This window comes from Rhincodon typus, chromosome 16 (genome assembly GCF_021869965.1).
Source record: "Rhincodon typus isolate 14 chromosome 16, sRhiTyp1.1, whole genome shotgun sequence".
NCBI classification, from domain to species: Eukaryota; Metazoa; Chordata; class Chondrichthyes; order Orectolobiformes; family Rhincodontidae; genus Rhincodon; species Rhincodon typus.
This window is the reverse complement of record NC_063347.1, coordinates 41,700,090-41,724,778: the sequence shown is the minus strand read 5'-3', so window position 1 is coordinate 41,724,778 and position 24,689 is coordinate 41,700,090. Positions and strand designations below refer to the sequence as shown.

At 39.1% G+C, this 24,689-nt stretch overlaps 1 protein-coding gene across 1 annotated transcript in view; it reads left to right on the top strand.

Moving 5' to 3' along the window:
• LOC109930095 (toxin MIT1-like) overlaps positions 1-24,689 on the top strand; it is a 58,028-nt gene that overhangs the window by 9,668 nt on the left and 23,671 nt on the right. The window contains exon 2 of the mRNA XM_048606619.1: positions 687-863. Within this exon, the coding sequence (XP_048462576.1) occupies positions 792-863 (72 nt within the window). The 5' untranslated portion in view covers positions 687-791. The remainder of the gene's footprint in view (positions 1-686; positions 864-24,689) is intronic.

The following is a 24,689-nucleotide window of genomic DNA, read 5'->3' as shown; positions in this document are numbered from 1 at the left end:
TTTATTATAAAATAACCAGTAAGTCCTCAACAGATCAATTTACTGCAGATTAACTGCTTGAAAATTTGCGTGTTTTAAAATTCTTTATGCAAGGATTTGTTTCAAAGTATTAATTTCCTTATCACAAAAATAGAAATTTGGTGAAACTCAATAGGTCGGGCAGAACTGAAGAAGAGTCACCGGACTAGAAACATCAACTCTGGCTTTCTCCCCACAGATCCTGCCAGACCGGCAAACAATTTCTAGTTTTGTTTCAGATCTCCAGCATCCGCACTTCTTTATTTTAGTTTTTATAAATCCGTGTAATTGGGTTTTGGCATCTATTTGCAGCAGTTGAAGTTACAGCACTGTCCTTACATCCGTAATGAGTCCAAACAATAAATTATGGTCCCCGCTCCTGAACTCGCATTAGGAGAACGGCTTCTACTTGTTGATGACTTTGGGCAGTTTCATGTTATTTTTTCCAGGTATGCAGCATGACTGAGGGTCTGGCAATTGTGGAACTTCGCTGTGAACAGCGCTGGGACTGACAGAGTGTGTGTGCTTCGACAATGTCAGAGTCCCAGTTCCTAATGCTCTTTCCCAAGTTTGCTGCGCGGTATTTCACGCAGTATTGACAATTAGCAGTATAGCCGCGACCTCTGATGAGTCATGTCGAGCTATGCTCAGGCTCCGTTATATTACAGCCGCCCAGGTTCAGCACAGCCGATCCAGTCAGTCTGACAGGACGAGCAACCGGTGAGACTTCAGCAGCGAGGACCAAACCGCCGAAACTTCATTGAAAGAACACCATGAAGCGACTTTTCCTCACCCTCATCAGCTTTGCTGCCATCAGTTGTATTTCCACTGCCGTGATTACTGGGGTAAGTTCAGGAATTTCCATTAAATCGATTTTGTATGGGTTTGTTCGTCAGCGTTTCAGCTTAAGGACGTGAAAATTCAGGTCATCCTGGAAGAGGTTGCTTGGAGTTGAAATAGACAAGCTTAAAAGTTTGCGATCTGCTCAACATTGCAATCTCTAGAACGGTGACAATTCTCCAATGAGCCTCGCATAGATTTTATTTAAAAGCAACGATTGATATCGAAAATTATAACGAATATTTGCCATTTGAAAAAGTAGGTTTTATTTCTCTGTAGTTTGGGGGCTGTGTTAAATAGATTTTATTCCCTTTAGAAAGTGCCACAGCGTTCTGGTTTAATAACAATGCATGTTAGATCGATTGGCAGGCGTTTCTGGTACATTTGCCCTTCAACCAGTATCTGAGCTCCACAAACAGCAGAACTTCTGACTTCACAGCAGCTTAGAACAGTACAGATTCCTGTCTAATTATTTTTTTCTTGCAACAACACGGACCGCGCACTGTTCTACTTCACCTGCCATCAGAAACCTCCAGGTTACACACCAGGTAAAATCCTTAAAGTGAAAAAGAAAGTGAGTCAAGTGATACATTACTTCGGTTTTGAAGTCACGGAATTCATTTACATCTGTGAAGTCGATCATTTCATTTAATTGTCTCACTGACCAACTAGTGAACTCAAAAGATCATTCCAAACTGCACATAATTTGCACTGGCAGATAACCTCCAGTGCTCAATATTTCACATAAGACATCTTATTTTGACTAAAGTGCCTCTGAAATGTTATACGGTAAATGCAGCTGTTTGTTACAAGGCAGCACAACATTTCTGAGTTTCTATGGTGCAACAAATAATTTGAAAGCTTATTCTATTGTCTCGCCTTCTGTCTCAACTACCTATGTTGCAGTTCTTCAATACACAGACAACTATCTGTCTAACTGAAAATACTTAAAATAACAAATGCTCTAGAACAAAGTATAATTATTAGGTTGCAGCAACACACAGATGTGCATTTATATCTTATGTGAATGAAGAATGTGCATTAGTATCATGCCTCTCAATGTCAGGATATTCTGAAGTGTTATTCAATATTGCGTCGTCACCATTGTAACAACAGATATGCGACAGGCTACAAGTCCCACAAATAACAATGTAATAAGGGCCAAATATTGCCCAAATTTTGACACTTAGCACAGACCCTGAAAAAAATAGATCTAGTGAGTTCTGAGGTGTGGATTTGCACCTTTTCCAAAAGCAGCTTAAATTTGGTGCCAAGTCAAGGGCATGTCTTGATGTGCAACAGCAGGGACTGTGAGCAAGCAGAGGAGCGACCAATCTCATTGAAGTATTCTCAGCAAACCAGGGAGTTTGGGCACAAATATTCTAGTGCAGGAGGCCATTCAGTGCAACATGATTTCACTAACTGTCTGAGCATTTTAACTTTCTTCTCAGAGTATTAAGAGCCTTTGGAATTCTCTTCCTCAAAAGGCAATGGATACAGAATATTTAAATATTTGGAAAGCAGAGGTAGATAGATTGTTGAGTACCAAGGGTGGAAGGATCATCAGGGATGTGCAGGAATATAGAGTTCAGGTTAGCCATGATCTTACCGAATGGCAGCCCAGACTTGAAGGGCTGAATGGCCTACTCTTGTTCCTTGTTCTTACGTTTGTAACTTTGTATCAATCTCCTGCCTTTTCTCCATAACCCAACACGTTGATTCTACTTAGATAATCAACCAATGCCTAGGTTAAGTCTGCCTCCACGTAAAATTTATCATTCATTTCCAAATTATGTTTTCAGATAGTGAAGTAAATGATTCTTACTGGATTAAGAAAAATATTTTTTTAATAGGAAGTTTAAAAAAAAATCCACAGTAAAGATAGCAATTGAGAGCCAGTAAGGATTTTAATAGTACCTATTATGGTAAGCACGAGTAAACCTATTTGCACTTCAATATCTAATATTTGCAGCAAACCTAGCCATGTAAAAGTCAACATTTTCATCAAATTATGATTGCAATGGAGATTGCAGTCTGTGGAGATCTTTACTCAAAAGCATCCACGTTTGATGGGTGATAAGGAAGATAAATGGACTGTTGGCCTTCATTTCAAAGGGAATGGAATATAAAAGAAAGAAGGCTTTGCTAAAACTATGCAAGGCACTAGCCAGACCAAGCTGGAATACCGTGTACAGTTTTGTGCTCTTATCTGAGGAAATATATATTGGCATTGGAGGCAGTCCAAAGATGGTTCATGAAGCTGATACCAAGCGTGGAAGGATTATTTTATAAGGAGGTATTGAGTAGGTTGGGCTTGTCTTCATTGGAATTTAGAAAAAATGAGAGGCAACTTTATTCAACTGTACAAGATTGTAAAGGGACTTGATGTAAAGGATTCAAAAAAGTTGTTTCCCCTTGTAGGATAATCTAGAACCAGAGGGCGTAATATCAGAATAAGGGGTTGTCTATTTAAGACAAAGATGAAGAGGAATTCCATCTCTGAGGGTAATCAATCTGTGGAATTCTTGAACGCTGTAAAGGTTGGGTCATTAAGTATATTCCAGGCTGAGATCAACAGATTTTTAATTAATAAGGGAGTCAAGGGTTATGTAGAAAAGGCAATAAATTTTGAGGATTATCATATCAACCATGATCTCATTGAATGGCAGTGCAGACTTGATGGGCTGAATAGCCTACTTCTGCTTCTCTGTCTTGAGGTCTAGAGTGCACTCTATTAAGAATGACTGTGACTGACAGCAACTTCTCCATCTAGTTTCAGTGGAGTAATGGCAACAAATGCTCAATGTTTCACCATTGTTACTATTGCAAACTGTGTGCCCATTTGTTTCTTGGTCATGCTAGTTGAGGAATAAATTTTGACCAGGTCACTGGGAAGATATTCTTCAACATTGTGTCATGGGATTTCTTATATTCACCTGGGAGGAAGACAAAGGATCCATTTAACATCCCATCCAAGAGCCAGTGTTTCTGACAGGACAACACTTCCTCAGCACCAATACATCAAATTTGAGAGCTTGTGTTCAAGTCTTCGGACCACAAACTTCTATCTCTGAAATTAAAGTGAATCAGGTCTAACTTCTTACTTCTAGGAGGGGAATTAGGAAGAAATGAAATAAAACAGCAGCTGAAATTAAGAGTTTTCAGAAGGTAATATCAAAGACAGTGGAAGGGTCAAATTGTGTGTAAACATACTGAAATGTAGCCACAATCCCAACATGTTATTAGTCACATTCAACAGCATAGACTCTGGATAAGATAGAAATCAGACTAAAGCATCTAAAATAGGACGTAACAGAAGAGGAAATGGTGAATTTCAGGTAACCATGTGGTGTTGCAGACTGTAAAACCTGGCCCAAAAAAGTAAGTGAAAAAAATGTTTGGAAATTTAAGCCTAAGAAGAGCAGGAGTATTTCTCTATGCTCCACTAAAATAAAATGGATTGCCACACTGGCCATCACCCATTCCCAAAAACTACCTTTCAGCCAACCCAAGCAGACTGAGCAATGGTCACATTATAATGATACACACATTGAAATAGATTTAGATTTCTACCTATGGATCCAGAAAACAGTCTGTCGGATCCCTCAACCAGGCATCTGGTATCTAAAGTCTGTTCAGTAAAAGAAAAGAATCAGAAAAGACTCCCCGTCTTTACACCACCCCTCTACACCACACATCATCACCACTGGCTTAAAAAAAATTTACATTTCATTAAATAAAAACCAAAAGAACTGTGGATGTTTTAAATCAGGAACAAAAACAAAGTTGCTGGAAAACTCAGCAGGTTTGACAGCATCTGTGAAGGAAAAAACAGAGTTAACGTTTCATGTCCAGTGACCCTCCCTCTCTGATGAAAGATCATCTGGGCCTGAAACATTAAGTTAACAGAACTGCTGAGGACGTCCCACAATTTTGTTTTTATATCAGAAAAGACTGTACAATCCTTATGATGCCCCTAAAAACTAATATTTCAATTGACAAGATTATTCAAATGCCCATTTGAAAACAGGAACGGTAGCATCATGGTTATGTCATTTGAGCATTAATACAGGTGCCCAGTCTAAGAATCTGGAGACATGATTTCAAATCCTACCATAGGAGCTGGGGGAATTCATATTCAATTAGCTAACAAAATGTTAAACTCAAAGATGACACTCATAAAACTGCTGGATTGTCAGTAAAAGATAAAACCACCATTTGGTTATCAATGTCCTTGAAGGAAATTTGCTTTCCTCACCCACTCTGGCCTATATGTGACTCCAGACTTACAACCAACATAGTTTGTGTGATTGAATCTTAACTGTTCTCTAAAATCACCTAGCCACTGAGTTGTATCAACTACAACATACATTTGAATCAGAATGAAACTGAACAGACTATCTAGCATCAATATAGGCACTAGAAACAATAAAGAGATACCCTATGTACTTGACCCTGCAAAATCCTCTTCACTAACATCAAGGGACTTGCGTCAAAATTAGTGTCAGATTAGTCAAGCAACAGCCTTACATAGACGTATTCATCAAATTATACCATACAACAAATCGTACTTCCACTGAACTTTCATTTCTCCGTAGTAAATAATGTCAAATTCTCATCTCCTCTTGTCTTAGTACAAATACCTTAAACTACATTTCATTTCATTTACTGTTTTTTGCACTACTAACAATGACTGGATAAGCGCGCCATTTGTTGAGTAGAACTTAAACAACAGTGTAGGCGTGGCCATGTCAGTGTCTTCATTCCCCTCCTTTGAGACTTTTCTTAAAACCTAACTCACTGACCAAGGTTTTGGTTATCTGTTCTAATATCCTTTGCTGATTTAGTACCAATTTTGTTTTGTTTGCTTAGGTGCCATGGGATGGTTTACTACTTTAGAGGTACTATATCGATGCAAGCTATTGCTGTTAGACAGACTCATTACTGTGATTCTTGCATTATCCCTCTGGCTATAATAAAAGAATTCCTTACTGCTACAGCACACTGACACTAGGCTCAGTAAACAATTCAGCAGTTTCCGCAGATCTCTTCTTGCTTTGTGTTCTGCAGCCAAGAATCATTGACATTATATACCCCCTCTTATTTCCCTTCTTCAGCAGCTTCATTATGCTGCACTTGTATATAAGTATTATTTCTAAATCATCAGTTCACCTTTTCTGCCTATCTCCCTTTACTTTGTATATACCTGTTCCCTAAGGCTCAAACACCAAAATTTAGCTTTGTTTCTGTTCCAATTACAAACATGCTCTGTAAACATCAAGATCTCCAGCATCAATCCCTGTGGCACCCATGAGTGATTTCTAGGCTGTCAAGTGAGTTAGTTTCATAATCACCCTCTGCATTCACTGATCTAGTCAATTTTCAATCCCCTTCAGGAGCTTGCCTGCTATTCCATTATCTTCCTGTCATGTGGACTAATTGAGACATTATACAATTGTGTATTAAAAGCCTTGCTGAAGACTAAATATATCACATCACAGAATTTTCAGTCGACCAAGTCAGTCAGTCCCACAAAGAACTCAAGAAAATTTTTTTGACAAAATGGTATATGTACAGCTCCATGTTGACTCCGTTAAAGCTCGTCAGACCTATCCGGGCTTTTCATTATTTTTTCATTTAGCATTTCTTCTCATATTTTGCCCTTAGCAGATAGGCAACATATATTAGGACAAAAAAATGATAAAACAATAAAAAGGGTGCAGCTTAGGAATCACAATGTGCAATTAACACTGGTCATTCCTTCCAAACCAGGCCGCATGGGAATCAGAAATTTACAACAGAAAGGAGGCATTCAGCGCATTAAATTTAGACTAGATGACAATTAGCCATCTGGCCTAATCCTACTTTCCAGCTTTGTAGCCTTGTAAATTACAGCATTTCAAATGCAGAGGGTTTCTGCCTCTACCATTCTTTCAAACAGAGAGTTTCCAGATTACCATTCCTCCTTTGGGTTAAAAAGTTTCCTTTTCAATCCCCTCTAACTTTCTACTTCTTACAATGAATCTATGCCTCCTAATTACAGATGCATCATTCAAGGAGAATAGGAACTTCCAATCCACTCTATCTGGACCCCTCGTAAATTGATGTGCTTCAATTAGGTCTCCCCCTAGAGTCCTTTGTTCAAAAAAAAACATATCTGGCCGATCTAATCTTTCCTTGAATGAAAATTCTTCAGACCAGACAAAATGCTCAAAGATTTCCTCTGCACCTTGTCTAGTGCAGTCTTGAGGTGAGTTTTGCCGGAGCATGTATTCCTCACTGTGTACATGCGTGTATCTTGGAGGGGAACTTGCAGATCATGTTTTCCCCATCATTCTAGGTGGTGGCGATTGCAGGTTTGGAAGGTGCTTAAGGACCCTGGGTGAATTACTATAGTCCTTCTTGTATTGTTGGAACTGCACTCAACCAACCAAGTGAGGGATATTCCATCATACTCCTGACTTATGCTTTCAAATGGTGGAAAGGCTTTGAGGGTCAGTAGGCAGGTTACTCACTATGTAATTCCAAGCCTTTAACCTGTTCTTGTCACTACATCATTTATATGGCTGACAGTTCTATTTCTAGTTCTGGTCAACAGTAAGCCCCAGGATTCTGATAGTGAGGCTTCAGCAATCATAAAGGAATTGAACTGTGAGTCTTGATGGTTAGGTTCTAAATATAAGAAAACAAGAACTTAAGAAATAGGAGCAGGCGTAGGCCATTTGACTCCTAAAGCCGCTCTCATCACTCAACATGAACATGGCTGATCTTCCCCAGGTCTCGGCGCTACGTTCAGGCCAGCTCATCATAGCCTTCGACTCACTGATACTTCAAAAATCTATCTACCTCCTCTTTAAGGGATCTAGCCTCCAAAATTCCCTGGAATACAGATGTCCAGACATGCACCAACCCCTCAGAGAAGAAATTCCTTTGCATCTCAGTTTTAAATGTGTGTTCCCTTATTTTGTAACTATGTCCCCTTGTGTGAGACTCCCACACTAGTGGAAATATCTTTTCAACATGCACCCTTTCAAGCCTCTCAGAAACTTCTGTTTCAATAAGATCATCCCTCAGTTTTCTAAACTTTAATGAATAAAGGCCTAACCTGTTTAGTCATTCTTGATAAATTAATCCCCTCATCCCAGGAATCAGTCTAGTGAATCATTTTTGAACTGTTTCCAACGCCAGTTCATTCTTTTTTAAATATGGGGTCAAAAACTCCACACAGCTCTCCAGATGTGGCCTCACTGACACCCCGTTCTGTTGTGAAAAGACTTCCCTTTTTTAAACTCCAACACCGTAGTAAGAAACATCAAAATTCTATTGATCCATTGACACCTTTCTGCAATATATAGCTTTATTCCTCAGTATCAGCCACACGGCCAATTTTTGTATCATCTGCAAACATCTCAATCATGCTTCTTATATTAAAATTTAAATTATTGATATGTACCACAAAGGGCAAAAGACTAAATACCGAATGGTATGGAACCCCACTTCAAATAGCCTTCAGACCCAAAAAAAACCTACAAATAATTACCCTTCACTTCTAAGCCCATTTTGCATCCAACTTGACAGTTTGCCTTGGGTCTAAAGGGCATTTAATGCCTTAACCATCTGTCTTACTGAGACCTTATTGAAAGCATCACTAAAATTCATATGGATTATGTGAAGTACGCCATGCTCAGCCTGTTTGTTATCTCCTCAAAAAAATTTAGTAATTTTTATTAAACATAACATTTTCTTCATTAATCCATGCTGACTGTCTTTAATCATTCCATATTCTTCAAAATTAAGATTTATCCTTTCCCTCAGCATTTCTTCCAAAAATTTTCTCCCACCAAGATATTCTGTCTGACCTGTGATTACTCAGCCTATTTCTTTCTCCCTTTCTAAAGAATGGCACAATTTTAGCAGTTCCCCATTCCTCTGGCACCATGTCTTAACTGCCTGCTGATTTTAATGGTAGTAATGTGCAGCACAGCGTTAAGTCCACTGCTGAGTGGTTGAATGCTTCAGAATGGAGCCCAAGCTTATAGAAACACCACTTAAAGCTAGTTTGTATCACTGAAAGCAAGTCTACATCTCCTAAAGGAGAGGTGTATTCTACTTGCAGCAGGGATGGCAAGTGATGGTTAAGAGTGTCGAAGCAAATTGAGAATAATGGCCCAACAGGGAAGAATGTGTGCTCCAAGATTATCAGACACAGAGCTTAAAAACTTGGGATAAATGGACAGGATGAGTGAGGTCCTCTATCTTCAAGAGACCAGGAGGTCCTCCAAACAGACACTGAGAAGGCAGTGAGTGCAGATAGCTGTCAATAGAAAAAGATAGCTGTTAATGAGAGTTGGGTAGCCATGAGGAGCTAGATATGGCATTGGCAGAGGTTAAATAACTTTACACAAGTCGTCAAGATCAGTTAAATAATCTTCAAATGCCGTATCCCTTTAAATATGCCACAAGCCTCATATAATTCTCAACTCACAAATCTCCCTTAGTTTATATATCAACAATTCTACCAGTCACGATTCATACTTCTCATTCATAGCGTCACTTTCTTCCACCTGGCACTGCCATAAGCCTCATAGCCACATTTCACAGTGGGCACAACCTGCCAGTTCTTTGGCCAGAATGCAAACAGATTGCACCATACTCACTGAGAAGTTTCCCTCTCTTTTGCAGGAGAGCATGATGTATTAACGGAAACAGCAGAAGCTAAAGGTAAGCGTAAAGTTGCATAGTCCTCAGGTGAGGGGAGAGGTTGTGAACAAAAGACAATACAGCACAGGAGCAGGTCCTTTGGCCCACCAAGCCTGCTTTGACACGTGATATTTTTCTAAACTAAAAATCTTTTCCCTCTACATGGTCCATATCCCTTTATTCCCTGCCTATTCATGTATCTGTCAAGCTGCCTCTTAAAGCTGCAACTGTATCTGCTTCTATCACCTCTCTTGCAGTGCATCCCATGCACTTAACCCTCTGTATGAAGAACTTACCTCTCACATCTCCTTTAAACTCCCTCCCCACCCCCTTTTACTAAAACATTTGACCCCAGTAATTGACATTTCAACCCTAGGAAAAAGACCGACTATCCATTCTACCCATGCTTCTCATAATTTTGTAAACTTCTTTCAGATCATCTCTCAGCTTCCAAAGTTCAAGTGAAAGCACGCCAAGTTTGTCCAGTCTCTCCCTCCAAAACAGGCAACACCCTGGTAAACCTTTTCTACACTTTCTCCAAAGCCTCCACATCCTTATGGTAGTTTTGTGACCAGAACTGTACATAATATTCCAAATGTGGCCTAACTAAACATCTATACAACTGCAATGTGACTTTATACTCTATGCTCGAACCAATGAAAGCAAGGATGCCACACACATTCTTTACAAAGTTATGCACTTGTGTTGTCACTTTCAGGCAACTATGGACCTGTATGCCTATATCTCTCTATGGTAATGGTTCTAATGGTTATACCATTTCCTTTATATTTCCCTCCTGCATTAGTCCTTCTAAAATGTATCACCTCGCATTTGCCCAGATTAGATTTTACCTGCCATTTCTCCAGCCTATCTATATCCTGCTTCATCCTCTGGCAGTCCTCACCATCTGCAACTGCCCTAACCTTTGTTCATCTGCAAACTTACTAATCAGACAACGTAGATTTTCCTCCAGATCATTTGTATACAGTACAAACAACAGAGGTCCCAGCACTGGTCACAGATCTCCACTCAGAAAAACACCTTTCCACTATTACTCTCTGTCTTCTATGACAAAGCCAGTTCAGTATCATCTTACCAATTCACCACAGATCACATTGTGAATTCACCTCCTGTATTAGCCTGCCATGAGGGACCTTGTCAAAGGCCATGCTAAAGTCCATGTAGACAGCATCCACCAGACTGCCTTCAATCATCTTTGTCACTTTCTCCAAAACTCCATCAAGTTTATGAGACATGACATTCCCAATATGAAGCCATGTTGCCTCTCTTTAATAAGACCATATTTTTTCCAAATGTGAGTAAATCCTGTCCCTAAGAATCTTCTCCAATAATTTCCCTACCCACCGACATTAGGCTCAAGGACCTATAATTTCCTGGATTATCACTGTTGCTCCTCTTAAACAAAGGAACAACATTAACTATTCTTCAGTCCTCTGTGAGTAAAGAGGATCAAAATAGAGGATATGATGGATGGTGAGGCTAGAGAAGGAATATGTGGATATTCTAGGGCATGTTGATTTTTAAAAAAAAGTTGGTGTTGGTTGTTTTGAAAAGCATTAAGGTAGACAAGTCCCTAGGACCTTATGGGATCCACCCCAGAATAGTGAGGGAGAAAATTGCTGGGCTGTGTGCAAAATCATTGTATCCTCTTTAATCAAAGAACACTGGAGAAAAAGCTAATGTTGTTCCTTTGTTTAACAAGGGCAACAGGGATAATCCAGGAAATTATAGGTCATTGAGCCTTAAGTCATTGGGTAGAAAGACAGTTCTGCATGGTAACCTCCCCAGTGCAGGAATTGAATCCACACTGTTGGCATCACTGCATTGCAAACTAGCTGTCGAGCCAACTGATCTATCTGACAGCCCTTTCACTCTACTTTAAGGAGAAGCTAACTGATGGAGGACAAATATAGCTGCTTTCCCACAATCATTGGAGGAAACAGATTTGGAATGGTTACAACTGCTGTCATGGCCAGTGGCAGGGCTAAAACCATTGATTGTGATGGCATTCCCCTACTTAATCCTCCTTCCCACATCCCACTTCCCCTTCAGCTCACAGTCTTTTCTTATATACAAGCTGAGGCTGGTCTAAGAATGCACATCTTGCCTTCCCCCTCCAAGTGAGACTATGTAGCTTACTCCACAAATCCAATGCATCACTCAAGAAAATTTGTTCAAAGAAAATCTAAAAGGGGAAAATGTGAAGTTATTCACGTATGCAGGAAGAATAAAAAAAAACAATCAGCCCATTATTTAAACAGAAAATGATTGCAGAATTCTGAGGTGCAGAAGGATCTAAGTGTTCTAGTGCATGAGCCACAAGTAATGTTAGTATACAGGCAGAGCAAGTGATAAGAAGGTTAATATAATGCTATCCTTTATTACAAGAGGAATGGAACATAAAAGTAAGGAGGTTGTGCAGCTATACACGTTTCAAATACTGTGTGCAGTTTTGGTCATTTTATTTAAGGAAGGCTGTAAATGCCTTGGCAATGGTTTAGAGGTTTCCCAGTTTGAAAACTGGAATGAGAGAGGTGTCTTATGAGGCAAGACAGGGTAAGCAGATTGAATGCTAGAGAGGCTTGAAGAGCCAAATGACATTCTCCTGCTCCTAATACATATGTCCAGATGCTGTCCATGTTTGATTGGGTTATGCACCTGAGTCATGATCTAGATAGTGGGTAGGTAGCCTTGGTCTCCCAGGAGTCACTCTCTGGTTTGGTGTGGTGGCTCAAATACTGATAGTACAATAAAAGACACAGAAAAAAGAGGCACAATGACTATGGCCACAATAGTTATCATTGTGTCATATGCTAAACATGGTCCAGTTGCATGATCAAGGATCACAATTACTATACATCTCAGCATTTAGAAGTATCACCATAAAACCATGTTTGTGCAGTGATTGGGACCCTACATCTACAACTTGCTAACCATTTAATGGCATTTACACACCCAACTTGCTTCTCTCTGGCCAGAGAGGTTGCAAGTCAGATCATGGGCAGCCGTAATTTGACTGAGTTCAAGTATATCGAGGGTAGAAAATAGGACGCCAGCCATAAGGAATAGAGGTGACAAAGGTATGCATGATGATTTCAGTAGCAGATGAGTTGAGACAGGAACCACTTAAAGGTTTAGAATGCCATCTAAACTCATTTGGTTCAACAGACTATTACTTTATAAGCTAATTTATGCTAAGTTAAATAATATGAAAAACTGCAGTATTGAAGAGAGAGAGCATTAGGAAATGATCATTCTTCTCATAAATGGTTTATCGCATTCAGTAATACAATTTTAGTGATTTGTCCTCGTTTCAGTTTAAAAATAATGTATGTGTTCCGACAATAATTTGATTGATTTTTGTTATGTCAGGACTGACAATGTTTTTCTACAGTCTGTGAACATCTGTGAGATGGTTTCACCCTCTTAAAGAAGCGGTTATGGTTACTTTTGAACTCCGCAGGTCAAGCCGTTGATTAAAATCTAAAATTGTATTATGTGTAAACATGAATAATTTGGTTTAATGGATAGCTGTCATGTAATTGTAACAACCTCATGGCACTTGGTCTGTTTCAATCCCCAGTCTGTCAGCAAGATTCCATCATCTCATAATTTTTGCAGCCCAGGTCAACTCAGTCAGCCACTTCCTGATTACCATGTTTAACTATTCATGCATGGCCATGAATGTTGCTGGCCGATTTACTCTTTATTAGCGGTGCATACTCACAGCCTCAGCATTATTTTTAACATAAAATACAGGTCAACTTTCCAAATAAGGTCTGCAAGAAACTTTGGAATATGTCACACATTCTGAGAAGGCAAATAGAAAGTACAGTAGGATAGTATTAAAGTTGACCAATATATATCTGTTTCTTATGTTCTCCGTTCATGGAATAAAACATCAATGTTGCAAATTGGGAACACAAAGGTGACTGAGATAGCAATAGCTCATCTCGGGAAATGCACGTTGCAGCTAATGGTAATGGAGAAGCAGGTAAATCTTCCTGCAAAAATATTAATGGAGTAAAGCTCTCAACTCCCAACATACCGTAAAATTAGTCATATGCTCAATATTGGATCTTGAAGTAATTGAAAAGGCAAGACAACTCAATTGGAAATTTATAAAAAAAACTTGGCTGAGACTTATTAAGCCCAGATGGATTCTCAGCAGTGAAGTTGGCAAGCTTAAATCAAGATTCAATAATCTATTTGGGAACAGTACAGGATTGAAATATGTGGAGGGTACCCAAATAGATCAGTATTCTGAAGAATCAAAGATGTTTGGAGTTGCACTTCTAATGTTCAAGTAAATTCAAATAGAAGTGATGGAAATGTGTGCTCTGTAGTTAAAATGGAGAGAACGAAAAGAAGAAGTGAACTCAATTTAAGAAAAAGTGAGCCAACAATAAGTCGGAACTTCAGCCAGACAAGAACTGGTCACCTTTCTCTCTTCATCCAGGTGGAATGACATTGAAGAAAGAGGATGGGAGGTCGAATCATTTTTGCAAAGAAAAATCACACTGCAGTATGTGGATGCATACATTGATCCAAAAGCAGCAATGACCAGATAGACAATAACTTGTCTCCAACCCCATTCATTGAACTCTCAACTCAGTGTTAAGCTATTCCTTAAGCTACCCATATAATTGTCAGAGAATTAAAACCCTCAATTCAAAACAATGCCTCGGTTCAAAGAAAAAGCCAGACAACAGCAATATATAACACTCCTAATTAACTTTCTGCTTGACACCTCAGTAATTATTATCCTGCTGGGATCCAGTGAATACAACAGTTTCTTTTTATTAAGGAGGCTGCATCTAGAAAATAATTAGGCATCTTCCATTTGAAATAAAAGAATAAACAACTAAGCTTAATGTACTTGATGAAAAATTTTAAAAATTAAATCGCTGTTTGTGAGCTTCTGTGAAGCTAAAGGGTGGGTTAGTGTTTGGGTGGGCCCTTCAATAAAGAGTATTAATTTTAACACAACTGCCTCAATTCAAGGAGCTGTTTACTCTTTATTTGTTGACAATGAAGCAGATATTTGCAGAAATATTGAATATCTCTGACATTAATATTTTAATCACTTGATCAGTTTATGACCAGTGATCAACTAAATCTCTTACTGAGTTTGGCATGGCAGCACAGAAAAGCAGAAAAATACTGTAATGGTAAAGTTATCATTCCTTTCAAAGTTACGGGAATCATGCACAGATTCCAGAAAAATGCAAGAGAAAGAGTAACAAAAGTGAAAAATGTTTGCAACTGTTTAGTTTGCAAGTTAATTATACATAATCAATAGATGAACTGTACACAATGTTGCAGCAATTGGAAACTGTGCTGAAGAGGAGATTTATTCAACTTGAAATGTTAACTGTTTCTCCTACCACACATAATACCAAACCCAGTGAGTATTTCCAGTATTTTTTGCTTTTACTTCAAGTTTCCAATTTCTGCTTTTATATTACTGTAATTTCCAAATTTAAATGGAAATTAATTACTAATGAATTCTGAATCTTAATTGAAAATAAATTAAACAATATTCCAACAACTCAACCAAAATCTTAATGGAATATCCTTTAGAAAGCCATACTTCTGAAAATAATAGCGCTTGTAGCAATGGGAAATGGACTTGTTTGTGCAGGCGGTAGAGAATCCATTAATGTGAATTATGCAATCTAACAACAGGTTGTACCTCTAAACAGGAGAGCTGAGATGTTGGACCAACTGCAAGCTCTGTTGACATGTTGGCATCTAGTTATCTGGAAAATGGACAGAATAATGTAGCAAATATTCCAAAGTCACTGGATCTGATGCATCAACTTACATTCATATAGAACCTGTAAAAAGACATCCCAAAATGATCCATACAGATGGAACCACAAACTGATGCTGAGTCAAAGAAGAAATTATTGTATATATTAGTCAATAGGCTTGTCAGAGGTAGAGTTTAACAATGGTTTTGAAGGAAGAGAACGAAGAGTAGAGGTGGAGAGATTTAGGATAGAAATTCCAAAGCATAGGCCACTTAGAGCTAAATGCGCATTCATCAGAGATAAGGTAAGGCAAAAGAATGATACAGAGGAATGAGCAGTTAGAAGGGTGGGAACACTTTGTAAAAGAGGATGAAGGTGCCATAAAAGCTGGATCATGTTATTAAAAATAAGATCAGATGAGGCCATGAAGATAAGAAAGGCTGAGGCAACTGCTGAAGATGTTCTGCCCATTTCACAGTGGAATCAAGTAAGGGCAGTACTACAAATTATACAATCAATGAAGGATGCTGAAGAATGGCTGTGTGACCACATTAGAAGTTAGAGTGGTTGAGGCAGATGAAAAGGGATAATGGTATAGTCATAGAGGATTTCAATTGTGACATTGCATATACCATTTTACTGCTCAGTTGGAGAAGGATTCAAGCAGAGAAATGTGGAAACAGTAAAGGTCATGTTCCCAGATACCACCATCAACCTATGTTAATCTAGTTTGGTTAGTTTGTTAGCACTAACCCTTCTTTCTCTATGTTGAGTCTAGGACCTGTCCATGACAATATATTTCCAAGTCAAGATGATGAGTGGCTTGGAGGAGAACTTGCAAGTGGTGATGTTTCCATATATCTGTTGCCCTTGACCTTCCATATGGAAGTGGTCGTGGGTTTGGAAGGTGTTGTCTAAGGAGCCTTTGTGAATTTCTGCAGTGTGTCTCATAGATAGTGCACAATTGAGTGTCAGTAGTGGAGGGAACAGATGCTAATGGATGCAGTATCAATTTTGTTGCTATAAAATTTGCTGGACTACAGCAAAGTTGCAGTAATTTCCTTAACTGCCAGTGTTTTTAAACTCTGCATTGCATTATTACTGTTTTAAATTTAGCAACAAAGCTTTAAATTTTATTAACTGGCTATTCTGCAGTGATTTACTGCTTTAAAGCTTTCAAATTCTGTTCCACTGAGATACTGCATCTCTGTACTGCTTTCTGGGTGTTCTAGCCTTTTGCAACAATCAAAATGGTTTATTTCCACCTTCTACAGCCAAGATGGAGTTTTCCTATCTCTTCCCAAGCAAATTTTCCTGCCTTTAATGATACAAAACATGATACATTTTCTTCTGCACATGTTTTTAAATAAAGTTGCCTGGATGCAGACTTTAGAAATCTTCTCCCAGAAATCCTGTCTTAATTACTGAACCCTCATCCTTTTAAATGTTGAGCTTTTTTCTGATTTTCCTTTTTGCTGTAGAATCTTTCCAAAAATTTCTCTAAATTTGTTCTTTTCCATCTTGAATAAATTCTGCAGCCTTCCTGACAGTGCAACCCTGGCAAAAATTATTTTTCTGACTGTTCACTGCCCCTCTCCAACGTGTCTGCAGAGCTTACTCATGATGGTGACTGTATTTATTTTTGAGAGATGAGTACTTTCTGAAGAAGGGTCCAGACCCGAAATGTCAGCTTTCCTGCTCCTCTGATGCTGCTTGGCCTGCTGTGTTCATCCAGCTCTACACCTTGTTATCTCAGACTCCAGCATCGGCAGTTCCTACCATCTCTGACTATATTTTGTTACTCTTTTTACTCCCTTGTCTTTTCTTTCTGATCTTTGCACTGTTTTCATAAAGCATTTTTCCTCTTTCCCTTAGGGATATCTAAATCCTGGAATCTTCCCCACTCCCTACAGATCTTCCTTCACTAAGACCTCTGCCTTTTTCTTAGTGTGGCTGATTTTTTTTAACTTTACCCACACCCAGTATGTCCCTGGGTCTCTTACCAGTTTCTAAGTGAAGATTTGTCGCTGTGATCACCATGTCATATTTTCCTATATTCTGGATTAGCCAGTTTACTGCCAGCAATCATTCTTTCTAAATGCTGAGTGCAGAACATGTCTATATATCAATGGTAACATATGGACAACTGGTGAATCTCAACAGAATTAGCAATTGTCTTACTTAAAAAGTTTTCGAGATAGGTACAGACAGCAATTGGCAGAGTTTATATTGGCTTAATTACTAAGGACTCTTAGGAGCTGTACAGAATATATCTGCTCTCTGGGTACTCATGCAAATTTAACTGTCTCCAAACAATGATTCTGTGGCATCATCAGATTGGTGGAGCTTAATGCAACATGAACATTAACTCCTTTAGAACTATTACCCCTTCAACTTTGGAGAGAAAAATGTGTCTGAAGATCAGGCTGAGGATGTGTTTTCTGAGCAGGAAAGAGCAGCTTTAAAAAGGAATGAGTCAATATTTGAGAATTCTAATTCAGTTTTCCGCCTGGAGTCAGGTCCAATCCTTGGCGCTGAATTTAAACCATGGACAGGGAAATCAGGCAGATTTCAAATCTAGATGTTGTTGGAAAAGCAACTTCTGAGGAAGGGTCACCAGACCCGAAATGTTACTGATTTTTTCTTCACAGCTCCTGCCAGATCTGCTGAGCTTTTCCAGCAATTTCTGTTTTTGTTCCTGATTTACAGCATCTGCAATTCTTTCAGTTTTTAGATTTCAAATCTATCCCAGCCTGAATGAGAATTGAACCACATGGAGTATGTATCAATTTGTTCCACATCTATTCAACCAATTGAGCCAGTGGGTCCCTGAAAGAGTCTGAGTTCTGTGGTAACATATACTTTTCCATTTGTATTCTGTCTAGAGCCAAGAATAGTGATGGTACAGACTTCAATCAAATGACTGACTAGGAATCACTCCCAGTTTTACAGCATGCCATTGTATAAGTTGGAAGGATTTGCAGCTTAGTACGCAACCTGTTTGGTCACATCATGAATGCACATTCCCTGGTCGTCAGATCCTGAATACTTGAAAATAGAGAATCATTTATAATGTTAGCTTATGTGGGAATTATGGAAAGAAGGTGAATGGTGGTAATAGGGAACATTGTACATAAGAAAAAGAAATAGGATTAGACAATCAGCACTGAAGTCTGGTCCATAATTCAATATAATCAAAGTATATTTTCTGTCTCAACTCCAATTTCCAGCCTGGTCCCCAAATCCCTTGGTATCCTGATACTTAAAAACTGTAAACAATGCCCAACATGTGACCTCAAAGACCTATGAAAATATGGTAAGATTTTATAATTCTTATACTACAATTCCATTGCAATAAAAGCCAATATGTCATTTATTTTCATCATTGCTTGCAGTACCTGCTTAGTAACTTTCAGAGTTCCTCATATGATGCACTCAAGACTCTCTGAAAATTAACATCTTAAAGTTTCACACTTTAAATAATATTTTCTTGTTACTTTCTTAATACTCAAAATGAATAACCTCATACTTCCCCACATAATACTCTTTTTGCCTATCGCTTAACCTGCCTATATCTCTGCCCTCTGCATCCTTCTCATGGCTTCCATTCCCACCAAGCTTTGTATTTGTCAGCAAACATATAAGTATTAATTTTGATCTCTTTCCCAAATGGTTTGTAAATGGCTGAGGGTTCAGCAGTAAGCTGTGCAACACTCCACTAATCACACACTAGCAACTTGATAATGCCTAGTCTATCCCTACTTTTTGCTTCAATCCACTGTCCATGTTAATACATTATTCCCAAATCCATGAACTCTCAACTTGCATATTAACGTTTTATTTGACACCATATTGAGTGCCTTTTGGAAATCCAAGAGTTGGATTTTATGGGGGTGCTTTACTGTCATCAGCTGAAAAGCCAGTAAGGAGGCCACCCATGATCCTAACAGCTACCCCAGAGCAAATTAACATTTGCAACTATATTAGTTACTTTAACATTAGACTTCCAGTCGTATCTTGGAAGCTTGAGACCAATTGAATTGATGGGCAGCTGTAATTCCACAAGCACTGTGGTAATTTTTAGGACTACAGACAGTTCCATGACACAAAGGCACCCAGGTAATTCAGGGGTCTCAGGTCACAAATGTGATGTTGTGAGACCATGTTCAAGAGGTAAAGGGGGAGGGTGAAATGGAGGATGCTGTCAGTGGGGTTGCCACCAATGGAGCCGGCAGCATGTAAAGGAGGTCTTCCCACTTTTACATGACACCAGCCTGCACAGCTAGGGACCTTCACCTGCTACAGGTGAAGTATGGGCAGTGATGAGATGAGACCATTAAAAGGGACTCAATAGGCCTACGAGATGCCCAACATGTACCCTACACCCCATCATAGTTCAGACAGATCAGGAACTGGTTTTCATGTGCCCACAATTTTCAAACCCACCACAGGGCAGGGCAAAATCCAATCCCATGTACACTACATCTGTTGGCTCTCCTTTATCTACCTTCCCAGTTACATCCTCAAAAGCTTTAATAAATTTTTTGAACATGATTTCCCTTTCATGTTGATTTTGCCTGAACAAACTACTATGATTTTCTAAGTGCATTATTAAAGTAATTTTGAAAGCAAGTTCCAGCACTTTCTTGGTAAATGATGTAAAGTTAACTGACCTGGAGTTTCCTCTTTCCAACCTCTCTCCTTTCTTGTATGGCAGTATTACATTTTCTAACTTCAAATCTGTATTGGCAATTATATCAAAATTATTACCTCTATTTGTGTTGTTAGTTTATCTGCCTTGTTACAAATTCTTCATGTAGTCATATGAAGAAACTTTACTTTTATTTTCTGCCACTATCATTAGCAGGATTTTGTTTGCTGATTTAGTATTGCTATTAATCTTTGTATTTACCCAAATCTCAACACTGCACTATTGCACTGAAATTGTTCTTTAGACTTCCAAATTTACTTTCAGTGAATCACTCCCCAGTCTCTTTTAAGTGATTTGTCTCATGACTGAGATAAGATTAGTGAGTTTACGGGATAGAAGAAACATTAGATAGAGAGACTAATATTCTGGTAACATAGGAAAACATGGGCTTGGTGGGCAAGAGAGAGTTGAATATGTATTCCCAATTGTGGTGACAAAATAATCATTGAGTCCCTTGTCTTTGCTGTACAAGCTGAATCTGAAGGTAGAGAAAGTAAAGGATTCAGAAGGTGGTGGTGCTGGAGAAAATAATCCCAAACTGATAGTTGCTTTTTGGGATAATCCTAAACTATTTAACAGTATTCATTGGTAGGGTGGACTGAGACTCAGAGGTGCTTGATGTGATCCATATTTGGCTAAACTCGGTTTCTGCCACATATGCCTAAACCCATTGGGCTTGAAAGGCAGACATTGTGGCCATAGCTGGTGGGGAGACCGAGACTCAAGACAACAAAGTCCTTATTGCTTGCCAGCTTCAGAAGGGTCATGTCGAGTGAACATCCATGGACTAGGATGATGGTGCAAGGCTCATGACTCAGACCAAAGAAGAAAGCATGAATGTATTTTCAACAAATGGACGTAAGCATATCCTGGCATTTGAGTTAACATTGATGCGCTTAAGTTAAACTTATCAAGATAATTTTTGTACAGTTATAGGAAGATCCTTTATCCATTCTGTTGTAATTTCAAGCTCAGTACTCCATGTCCATTTCAGTAATCTATTTTCAGCAGACTTAAAACAGAGAAAAAAAAATTAGGCAAACAATTACACACTAAAATTGTGGTGTTCAATTTTATTCTACCTTTAGGTAGCACACCGCTTAACATTATTCAGAAAACTTAATCCTTATCATGAGTTTACTTAAACGTGTATCAGCAAGCTCTTGAAGGAATGCCCAGGCAGCATCAAGGTCATGACTTACAAAAGCTTGGAGTATGCTGATACCTGTTGTGGTGGAATCACATCTAGCCCACCTAAACTTCTTAAACATGTGATAATAGATGTGCCTAAAAAAGCAGACCACTTATTCAATAATAGCAGCCAGTTTGGCAAAAACAGTTGAAGAGTTATCCAGCTCAAAGAGGCTGAGAGCCCCAAGGCCCAGTAACCAGGCAACAGACTTACTCCCACCCTAAAATAAATTCTAGTTTAGTAATTAGAATTTGTGCTACATTAGCCATGAATAAAAACGTTTGGAGTTCTAAAGTAATTGTAGGGTAAAAACCTGGTTACTTTGTATTTGATCATTGTCCAAAGGTACCAGAATAGTAAACAAGTGGCATTGATAGCAATTCTTTAAGAGGAGAGGACAGCATTTATGTTGCTGCTTTAGTCACTCTATGTTCATGTGGACAGCAGGTTTCTTGAAATGACTAGCCGAGAAAATTCATTTTTGTGTTTTGTACCAGTTACGCTGGAGCTGTATAAATGTTTAAGAAACGTATATTTGAACGTACGGTTTCATTTGCAAGTTGTCCATCTCTTGCAGGGTTATGCATCTTTGTACCACAGAGTGCTGCAGCATGCTGTTAATTACCCATGATTTATACTGACATCTAAAGCAATGCTTCAAAATGAAACAGCATACTGTACGGTGGTCCTTATCGTGCATGAACCTAATTATATCAATGGCCTACTTCTGCCTGGCGATGCAAAAGAATATCATTAGCCAGAACAAAGGAGGATCTGCTTTCTTTCCTAGAATCCATCCTTTAAATTTTCATTCTCCTGAGTGACCATCTTAAAATAAAGGAAAGCTTGCATTTATAGAGCACTTTTCATGAGCTCTGGATATGTCAAAGTACTTTACAGACATTTAGTACATTATGAAGCGTAATCTTTGTGGTAATGGTGGAAAAGCAGCAGCTAATTTTCATTAAGCAAACTCCTCACAAAGTGGTGTGATAAAAAAAACTGCTTTTTTTTTGTAAGATTGATTGAGGGAAAAATTTGGCCAGGAAACCAAGGACTATGCCACTATTATACCTCAAAAAATTGCCATGGGATCTTTTATGTCCACTCAGGAAGATGGTAGGGCCTGATGGTTTTAAGGGCTAACCATACTTTTATAATGCTGTCAAAATATGTGGAACTGGAGCCTAGGTTTACAGGGTTCCAGAAGATCTCCACTCTTAATATTCTCTGCATAAATCTAACTTTAATAAAGCTTTTTAATATTCACTTACAAGAGTGTAGACCTGATCTGACTACACAGTGCCAGAAGTTGATTCGTTCCTTGGAACCAGAAGCAAATAGCTAGAAGGGTATGAAGTGAAGCCCAGAAACAGCAGTGCTACAGGTGAAGGATGAGGCAGCTCAGTGATCTTACCTGAGCAGTGGAGAAAACACCTGAAGGGGAACGGAGCAGCAACAGGAAGCAGCAAGTGACAGAGTTCAAGGCCTACCTAGTCACCAAACCATGGAGAGGAAAAGCCTGTACAAAAGCTGGAACAAAATGGGAGAAAACCCACAGCAGATAACATGGCAAGCAACAAGGAAATTAGTCACCAAAAATGAGTAAAATATTACAGTGAATTGAGAGTCTTTGCAAGGATGGAAAACAAAATAATACTTGGATAGCCCACCTACAAAAAGTATGCTAGGAAATAGGGCATGGTCAACACAATTAAGGGACCACACTGGTGGCAGCTAGGCCCAGACAGCATTAGAGATGGTAATGGGCGCTGAGAGAGAGACACGCAATAGTACAGAGCTGAAGTGTCATATAGAAAGGGAAAAAAAACCACAGTCCGAAAGTGTCTAGTCATTGGAGGGCACTGAGGACCCAATGAATTCTTCATGTGGTATGTGGCTGGTCCAGAGGAGGAATTCACCTCCTCTGACGTTACAGACACACAAGACAAATTCTGCTATCAGGGTTTATGGTATGTAAACTAATTTTTAAATGGAGATCAGGCAGCTCTATCTATTCTTTACGATTATACATTATGGTTGAGGCAGAACATTCTTAGATCATCCTCCAATCAACTTTGGGCACAGGAGGTATTGACTCAGAGGTATTAAAGCAGAAGCACAGTGAAGTTTGCTACACTGCTGGAGAGCTAACATAGTTAATATATTTCATTCTAATTATTATGCTTATTCATTAACTAGAGTTTACTTGCATGACTTTAGAAACTAAAAATACCAGCATTAACTCAGTAAACCAGGAATCACTGCAGGCAGTCCAGCTCAAGGACTACAAAAAAAATCATGCTTACTGTTCATTTATTTCAAAAGAGAGGCCACAATTTTCAAGGGGTAGGGAATGATGGAGGTGGATGCCAAAAGTGAACGCAATTAGCCCCAAAAGGGCTTTCTAGGCCTTAGTCTGCTTCTTCATGACAATGTGACAAAGGAGGAACCCACCGCTCATATTGTTCTTTCAGTGGATACAGAAGCTTTGGACTTTGCTGTATTATTGGATGTGGATAGAGGTAGTACAGTTCATGAAGTCTCCACTGTCTCTTTTGAGAAGAGTTATCCCTTTGTTGAAAAAGGTAACAATGAGGTAAAGTTAACACAGTGTGGAGCTGGAGGAGCATAGCGGGCCAGGCAGCATCATAGGAGCAGGAAAGTTGTTGTTTCGGGTCGGGACACTTCAGAAATTTCTGAAGAAGGGTCTCAACCTGAAATGTCAACTTTCCTGCTCCTATGGTGCTGCCTGGCCCACTGTGCTCCTCCAGTTTCACACTGTGTTATCTCTGACTCCAGCATCGGCAGTTCTCACTATCTTTAAATGAAGTGATGTTGTCTACTTCTTACTCAGAACCCACCACGGGCAGGCAGCAACTGCAACTGCAACCACAATCAGATGAAGAGATTCCTCCCTGTAAAGAAGATCAGTGAAGCAGGAAGAAGACCTTACGATATGATTGAACCAGTATAATTTAATTTCACACTGGGTGGCATGGTGGCTCAGTGGTTAGCCCTGCTGTCTCATAGCGGTCCCGAGTTCAATTCCAGCCTTGGGCGACAGTATGGGGATTGCACATTCTTCTCCATGTCCGTGCAGGTTTCCACTAGGTGCTCCAGTTCCTTCCAAAGATGTGTAGGTTAGGTGGATTGACTTTGCTAAATTGCCCATAGCGTCCAGGCTAGATGGATTAACCATGGGAAATGCAGGGTTACAGGGATAGGGTGGTGGTTCTGAGTGGGATGCTCTTCGGAGGGTCAGTGTGAATTGAATGGCTTGTTTCTACACTGCAGGGATTCTACATGAAATTAAGTAAAGCTTCCTAATTTCTACAACTAGCAAAAACATTTGAGATGTCTCAGATTCTGGAGTTTGAAAAGCATTTTCAATCATACGACAAGGGCTGTCACAGCTCCAACAGAAAATCATGAACATTGAAGCTTTAGG